The 8677-nt window shown below is 48.3% G+C and overlaps 1 protein-coding gene across 8 annotated transcripts in view; it reads right to left on the bottom strand.

Moving 5' to 3' along the window:
• Positions 1-1443: 1443 nt before the first annotated feature.
• LOC144150027 (uncharacterized) overlaps positions 1444-8677 on the bottom strand; it is a 57062-nt gene continuing 49828 nt past the window's right edge. For 3 of the 8 annotated variants that reach the window (XM_077681812.1, XM_077681814.1, XM_077681815.1), the window contains 2 exons: positions 5507-7388; positions 1446-1784 (listed from right to left, as the gene is read on the bottom strand). In XM_077681812.1, coding sequence (XP_077537938.1) covers positions 1496-1784; positions 5507-7388 — 2171 coding nt within the window. In that variant the 3' untranslated portion in view covers positions 1446-1495. Of the gene's footprint in view, positions 1785-4822; positions 4882-5506; positions 7389-8677 lie in introns of all 8 variants that reach the window. The other 5 variants (XM_077681816.1, XM_077681813.1, XM_077681818.1 and 2 more) reach the window with 4 other exon arrangements.

Genomic DNA, 8677 nt, shown 5'->3' with positions numbered 1-8677 from the left:
TGGCCAATTTCCACCTGTGGGTACATGCCAATCTCTTTGAAGACATCCTTACTACACACTTCTCTTGTAAGCCTGACACACATTAGCATGATTGTAAGGGGAGGTTCCCGTTCGGGAACATACCCACTTAGTACCCGTGCGGTGATTGCCCTTAGTGGGGTTGCACTAAGAAAAAAGTGGAAAGCCACATGAGGGGCTGATGTGGGCCGATGGGAAGTGGCCCCAAACGAAAAGCGGGGGAGGCGAGCCTGGAACGAGAAGAGAGGAGAACACCGGGAGGAGTGGACGGAGCAGGTTTGAGGAGCGCGACATCCACGCTGGACTCGAAGCTCGTCGGGTTTTCGGGACCCGAGCTCGAGGGGTGTCTACCTGGGGCCTTGGCATCCTGGAGCCGAGGTGCGACTCCTGATTCGTGGAGGCGCGCAACGTTGGCGTGCTCCAACCTAGGGACGGCCCGCCGCCTGCGGCCCATCAGCGACCGGCAGTGCACGGTTGCATCCTGCCCGCTGCTACAGGGCGCCATATTGTGAGCAGCCACCGTGCAGACTGTTGTATACGAGGACAACGGTGCGTCTTCCTCGTTGACGCTCCGGTGGGTGCTACGCCGTCGTCATAAGCCCGCAACACCACACCCCGCCTTGTCCACAGCACCCACGACGCCCTAAACATTTGGTGGGGACTTGTCATTGCATTCACTTTAGAACTGGTGGTTCTCAGTTAGGTACATTTCGCAGACCTTTGAATTGTAATTGGCTTTCGCATGCAATATTTTGTGGTTTGATGTTCATTGTGTTTTCCCAAGGACATTTCTTTTTGACGTTACCAAGCGCCCTTGTCTAATTGTTGGCACTGTGGCAGGCCCCAGTCGCCACAGAATACCCAAAAAGGACATGCGAGGGAGATTCCCTTACCCTCACCACAGATTGGTAACAATGTAATCCAATCATAAGCAGGCAACAAGGCTGTAACCCTCGAGCTATACCCTGGTATGGCTGGTTTCAAGCACTGGTGGAGGAAACCATATTTGGAAGTGATTTCGACTGTGACGCAGTTGCTCGAGGCACTAAAGCGACCAGACGACCCCTACTGAGCTTGGATGTTCCAACATCCTCGGCCGACTGTTCTCCTTCTGCACATACGGAATACGACCACTTCTGCCAGCGTGCATCAAGACATCTACCAGTTTTGTTGCGACATTGTCTGCAGGCCTCACACCCAACGCTCCCGGCCCCTTCCTACGTTTTCAAGCAACAGCGGACCAGCCACCGCAAAAACACAGAAATGGCCCCTGCCACGTTCAATATACTCGCAGTGATGGACTCTTGGTGCCATGTAGAGGAACAGCCGGCTGCTGTCAAAAGGCGCAAGGGCAACTTGTAAGTTGGGCCCCAGTGATTGTTCCCTTAAAAGAGGGGGGAAGGCATGTTCAAAGGATAAGTGGAAACTGCAAGATGCCTCACAGGGCCTCTACAAACTTTATTCGTCCAGCTTAATATTACTCCATTTCCTCCTTGATATCGTGTAGCTTCAGGTAGCGCCTGACTGCTCTCCAGCAGTCCTCATTCAGGGCGTCCAGTTGAGTGCGGCCGTCCTCGCGTGTGTGGCAAGACACTCGTTCCTGCACGACTCCGGCGAGACGCATGAAGTCGTGCAGTCCCTCCATGCTGCGCAATCTGTCCCGCACCATGGACGCCGCCCGTGCCTGGTCCACCTTCTCCACTCTGGCCACCTCTTCCACCAGCAACGGGTGGCTGTGCATTCGCTCTAGGGCCAGGGCACAGCGTCTGTTGCAAGAGCAGGGAAAGGAGGGGAGGGTGCAGTCAGGGCCAAAGAAAAGGTGCAAGGCCGGACACAGGCAATGATGGTCTGAGCACTTCAGGTGGATGGCTTCGCAACAGTTCACATGAAGAATACATAGTAAATTGAATTAAATGACATTAGTGATAAAAGCATTCGGTTGGACATGCAGGTCTGCACAGGGAAATAAAGGAGAATTGATATTATAGCAGTGACGATGAGGAAACTCACATAACTGCAAGATGCGAATGTACCTGCTTTTGTACTGTCTTAATACCGTCCAATATTTAAAAATAGAATGAATTAACTTTGTAATAGAGAAACTGGAACTCTGTTCTGGGTGCCATTCACATCACAAACCGAGCCAAGTAAGCAAGAAATCCTTATTTGAAAAACAGCAAACGTGACGCAGCTTCACAAAGGTGTTTGCTTTTTTAGAGACTCTCTTAGCCTACGTAAACACCAAAATTTTGGTATATCTGTCTGTCCCTTGATTCCGCCACACTGGCACAAGAGAAGAGAATTCTCAAACAGGAAGTTTATACAGCCAGAACCTTCTCAAAGCGACTCTGTTGTGCGTGTTCCCCCGTTGCTGTGCTCTTTGTGGGCACGTGCGCAACTGAGTCGTGTTCATGCCCTTTGCTTCCACCTCCTTCGTGCATGTGTACACCACCAAAATTCTTGAACAGTGACAGAGACAGTGTCGATGTAAAAGAGTGCAGGTTTCTTGTGTGTTCGCTCGGAACAGCCCCGTCCCAACATTCACCTGACTCTCTCTGCATCGCGCATTCAGGCCTCGTAATGTGCATGGATGAGACCTCACACAACTCGTGCCTTTACCACGCCACTACCTGCTCAGCTGGGTTTCACCGACGCAAGTACAAGTGGCTGCGCAATACACCTCTCTAAGCACTACCTCACGAGTTGATGCAGGAAATGTGCGGCTGCGTTCAGGTGGATGTTGAACTTTCCTTCGCAGAAACTTACTCCGCCTTGGGGACGTCCCCTAAATCTCGTCGATTAACAACCGCCCTTTCAATAAAAGAAACTGCAACTGCTGCTTTTGTATACCTAAACGGCTGTTCAAAATATATGAAACAGTGCCACTAATCTCAGGTAGCTCAGCTTACCAGTGTGCAATGATTGCCGCCTCAAAGAAATTTGCCAGGAAAATACCTCGTTGAAGCCTCGGAGATACTGAGACTAGAAGTCCAGAGCACAAGTACCCCGTCCATGCGAGATCATTTCACAAAAACAACCTGATCATCCTCTGACACTTGGCTGACCCAAGGGTTGAACAGCAAGGCAAGTTAATCCCTACAACGCCACTCTTTAAGTGTCGTTTTCTTTGATGATTAGCTGACCTTAGCAATCATATCAACATATATGTCATGTGTCTGGAACTCAAAATTTAGTTTAAGAACTGCCTTGCGCTGTCCTCCTCATCGCAAGTCAGGGCTATTAAACTGTATCAAGAGATGTAGCACAATGTCAGCAAGAGTACAAGTGCAATTAATCCTCCTCATCGCAAGTTAGGCCTATTAAACTGTATCAAAAGATGTTGCACAATGTCAGCAAGAGTACAAGTGCAATTAATTAAAAGACAATGAAGATGGCTGGTATAGCGGACCAGTTTTTGATTAGGGCATGATATTAAATCTGCTGTAAAGAACGAATCTATGTCAAGTACTCGAAAACATGCTTATTAGACATTATGGGATCGTCGGACAAGAGAAACGAAGGGTGTAGTGGGATATGTTGCCTGTAGAGCTGGGAAAAGCGGTTGTGTCGTGTTGCGTCTAGTGCGTTACCTTGAATTAAAATCTGAGAAACGGACAGGTGTTCTCCACACCTGCTGAACAGGGTTTGGTGAGCCGGTGGTAGTGTGTTACATGCATGTTGCCTGTCCGTAACCTTGCTAAAGCAACCTCAGTGAATCTGCTGTGCGATTCAGTGGTGTATCGTCCCGAGTGTGGCTTTATTACGTGTAGTTTGTTGCCTGTCAGCTTAATCCAATGTATTTGCCATGTTTTATGAAGTTGTTTGATACACGACTTCAAGTCTGTGTAGTCTACTGTGTAGACCGTTATGTCTACTGTGTTCCCAAGTGCAACAGCTATGACCCTCTCATCGACCACCTCGTTGGCAGCGGTCCCAGTGTATCCTCAAACCCAGCAGAGCACCAGTTCAAGCTTTTGGACATACACAGAAATGATGGTGCTAAAAACCAGACTGACTACGGGGTTTTTGCAGGGATTCTGATAACGCACGCAGAACACACAAGGAATCTGCATAAATGATGGACTTGGGAATTTGACATTGAAGGATGTGTTGCACAATGAGTGAAATGGCATATGTTTCTGTTAATGAAATTGTGGTGTCTACGCTCATGGTTCCGCACATGTTAAATTTTGGTTCATGAGCAGCACAAGACAACATAGTGGAAGTTTTCGAAGCATCACTGTAAAGTAACGCACGCTGATATTTACACTGCAAAGACAAAGTTGCTAGGGGTGATTGGCAACAACAAAACTGGGAATGCTGGCTTGCAGATCTGACCACACTTCACCCTCAACAATGGCCTCAATTGACACCAAGGTGACTGCAATGTGCAGTTTATCCCACATAATTATATCGTCACTAGGTTATTTAGCGGAAGCCACGAGCCCTTTTTCGCCAGTAATGTGCAGCTGTGCAGGAGAGAGCCCCAAGCAAAATGCATTGCTGCGGCACCAACCCCCACAACGTTACACCGGATTGCAGTGTTTCATGCCACTCAGCTTTCACAAGTTTCACTATTCACCAATTTCATACTTAAAGCCCACATGAAAACAATACAAGGGTGGTTCACTTGTCTTCTTTTCCCCATTTAACAAGCCCATTTTATTGAAAGCTTAAAAAAATGATAAAGATATTAAAAAAAAAACAGTGCAGCAGCGACTCCTGAGCCACTTTCCAAGGATGCCTCTATGACATCACAGAATCCTGTTTGTTATATTGGCAGCCACCGCCCAAAAGCACTCACCAGGACTCCTGATAGGGTGATTGTAGTTTGGCCTCCAGTTTTCCATTTGATCGTATCCCCTGAATGCCAACGTGCACTCACTCATAACACTCATCACAACGTTTCTAGTACTGGCTCATATCACGTCACACCAGCCCTTATAATAAGGTCAATGTAGCGTGCAATCCGAGATTTTCAATATTTCCAGCGTTTTTTAGGTAAAAAGAAAAAACACTTTTTGTGGCTGAAATGGAGCTCGTTGAGTTGCAAAAAGTAGTTTTACTAAATTTATCAAAGCTGCATTCTGTCGTCATGGGCACTTTATTACCTAAGTTCACGTGAGACTTGGACAAATTAAACGTAATAGAAATCCGCTACATTTAGCTCTACAGATCTGCCCGTTTGTTGCCACGCAGACTTCAGCAAATCACCACAGAAACCTGCACGAGGACAGCTCCGTTTGCAAACGCACATTACTTGTTAAAAATATGCGTAAATCAGCCGGAAAACTAGCGAAATGACTCAAGCGTTCTAGATTTCAACACTCGACAGTGCTGAATACAAAAAAAATGCTTTCAACAACACTTCAAAAGCTGCACTGTGGGACTTCACAGGACCATGCTCTTAGCGAAAGCCAGTCAGTATAACTTTAGTTCAGTTCACCTTGAAAGTCCCGAGACTCTCTTCAAAGGAGAGGGTACGCACCTGTCACACCGGGCACGCCTGGTGAAGTCTAACGCGTTGGTCAACAAGCCGCAGTTGCGCCTCGTCACATCCCGAACTTTGAAGCAGAATTTCTTGAAGCTGCTGTAACCAAGCACGTCCACACTGAGGAGGGTGTAGTTGTCCGCAATGCCTGGTGACAGCCTTCGAAAGAAGGCGTGTCCTCCACAGCCTACGCCGCTCAGGTGCACCATGCTGATGTTCTTGCTCGCTTTGATGACGTCTGCCAGCGGCTCTTGAAATGTGGAATAGTCAGTGGTCATATTGGTCGCTTTGATTCGTACTTCCTTCAGGCTCGTATTATCAGCTAGACCATCCATCAGGATTTCCTGGTAGTCAAACAGACACGTATCCAAGATAACGCCCAGTGTGAGTGTATTGAGTGTGCGCGTCGCTCTGAGAAAAGTGGCGAGAACCGAAAATGGTGTTCTGTCCTGTCCATTTATGAATTGGAAGTATACAGACAAGCACGTAATGTGGCCTAGGGACGGCATACATTCCAACAGCCCGTAAAGTGCTTCATTATTATCGTTAGTGGCACTCATGAAAACTGACGAGAATGCTTTGCATGCACACCACTCATGAAACTCTTCCCCAGGCAAGGAGGTGCTGAAGGACACTTTCTCATCCGCACCCGTTCCCTTGAGGGCAGCGCAGAGTTTGACCAAAAAAAAAGCAGGAATCCTCTCCATCGCTTCGATGTTCACCTTCTTGAGGTTCCTCTTAGCTGGCAGTGCCTCAAACAACTCTTTCCACTGGTCTTCATCCCAGATGTTGAAGGGTAAGAAGATTTCCTCAAGAGTGTGATTTTCAATCAGTGCCTTGAGGCAGCGGTCGAAGTTGGCTTTATCCGGGCGCGAAGCCATCACTGAAAATTGGTCAAGTGGATACGACATTTTGAAGCTCCGCAGTACTTTGTTTTCCTCAAAGACCTCTGATACGAACTCAACATCTGATGGGTCAACTTTCGAGCGATCAAAGACCACAGCGACAATGCTTCTGTTTGCCAGAAGCGCTCTCAGAATGCCCTTGAGTGGCACACGCTTCCACCCAGGTGAAGCCACAGTCAACCTCTTCAATGAGACACTGTTCGTCAACCATTCCGTGAATGCTGCGTGCGCACAGGGCGGAGCTTCGGCAATGAGGCAGCTAGGCAGCACAAGTTCCTTCAAGGAGCAGTTTTGCCCGAGGCCTCGGAAAAACTCCTCGGAACCCAGACCTTCAGGGTGCTTGTGGAAAATCCTCAGGGCAGTAAGAGACGTCGTGGTCGGGAGAAAAGTGGAGAGTTGAAGGAGGAGTGTTGGCAAATATTGCGGAGAGCCTGAATACTCAAGCTCTTGGAGACGTGGCACAGAGAGCGCCGCTGTTGCAAGTTCTTCATCATTGATCCAACCATAAGACATAAACTTCACACTTGTGATCGACGGGTGTTCCCGAAGGGCAACGGAGAGGATCTCATGCTGTGCCTCGAAGATAAAGGTGTATAACTCAACATGGGCCACACAGCGGTGGGTCTTCAGCAGCTCGCACACAAGCAGGGCAGCCAGATGCCGCTCAGGAGCTGAACTGAACGTCAAATCCGGATTTGACAAGATCACCAGGGAGAGCTTCGCACTGGTTCCGGGCATCTCCTGCAGCTTCCAGAAGGCCAAACAGAAGAACTCGTTCCACGCCGACAGATGGCCGACAATCTGGCAGGCGGTGTCTTCGGTAGCCGTGCACGGCAGCCGGAAGTTGAGGGTTTGACCGGTAAAGCGTCCGCTCAGGCTCTCCGCAGTGGACAAGGTGATTGGTCCGACATTTTCCTTGTCCTTGCCTCGTGACTTCCGCTGAGCCACTGGGTTCTCCGTCGGTCCCTTGCAATCTGGGTTGTAGGAAACAGAAAGAGGCATAGTACCTCTGTTTTAGGAGGGGCATAAGGCCTGAATACTAGTTTCTTGCATTAAAAAGACAGTTGTGTCCCAATAACAACAAGAATTTTACCTCAAACACCAAAGAAATAATGAGGGTGTTAAGGAAAACAGATAAAGCAGCATCCACACCCCAGAAACTTTCGGCGATTAATCCACGAAGTCACGGAATATCGCCAGTGGCTGCTCACCAGAGCCACCGCAGAAAGACACAGCTGGGCAATTGTAGTGGGGACTCTAGTGCCTTCTGTTTGATCACATCACTGGAATTCTAGCATGCAGTTAACGCACTGATAACTATGCTATTCTTTCAGAGCCAACCTGTCTCCGGTCACTTCTACCCATGTTACGTCCCTGTAGTGCAAAATTGGCAAGTTTTTCAATATTTCGTGTGATTTTTGGGTTAACAAAGATTTTTCGTGGCTGTAGTGGAGCTTAGTGAGTCACCAAAGGCTGGTTCTTTCAAACTTAACAAAGCAGTATCATGTCTTTCAGAATGTCACCTCCCATGGAATCCCTACGTGTTATATGGGACAAAAATATTGTTACATGGTGGCAGGACAAAGGACGTGAACCACGAAATGGTCGAATGATGTATTCTCAGTATTAACAAGATGTTGGCCATGAGACCGAACCGGCGCTGGCTGCGCGCCTGCCCAGCTTCTTGTTCATCGGACGTTGGACCACAGCCGTGAACGTTTCGTTGCTCTCATCCTCGTCGTGTTCTTGTAACAATATGTACGCACCTTTTCAGTGAAAACACTTTAATGCTAGGACAGTGGCCTTGAGCATTACAGGCTGGCGCTGCCCACCGAAAAACAGCTCGGGCCATTCGACAGTGTGCGCAACTGAGCAAGAAAAGCAACAAAAATGCAACAACAGAAGCTGCACTTTTGTGCGTGTTGAATTGCAACCATGCCCGTTTATTTTCTAGCTTGAGATGTGGCAAAGTAAATGTACAGTCTCGAGGGAACCCTCTTTGCTTTTCCCGAATACCAGGTGGCTTCGAGAGAGTTGAGCGGAGCAGACTGTTCTAAAGAACAGAGAGGAGGAAGGTGGAGAGTCTAACTGCAGGGGATGCACTTTCTTCGTTTGGTTAGCGGAAGACTTATTTAAAGGGGCCCTGAAAGGCATTTTGAACAAACTAAATGAACTAGCGCAATCGTTAGATTGGGTCGTCAACGTCATCTGCCAAGTATTACTCTTCTACGCGTAGCGGAAAGCTCACACTTTTGTTGCAAAG

This window comes from Haemaphysalis longicornis, unplaced genomic scaffold (assembly GCF_048455015.1).
Source record: "Haemaphysalis longicornis isolate Haplotype H1 unplaced genomic scaffold, Haemaphysalis longicornis Haplotype H1 scaffold_8, whole genome shotgun sequence".
NCBI lineage: Eukaryota > Metazoa > Arthropoda > Arachnida > Ixodida > Ixodidae > Haemaphysalis > Haemaphysalis longicornis.
The sequence above is the reverse complement of the archived record's forward strand: the minus strand, read 5'-3'. Positions and strand labels throughout refer to the sequence as shown.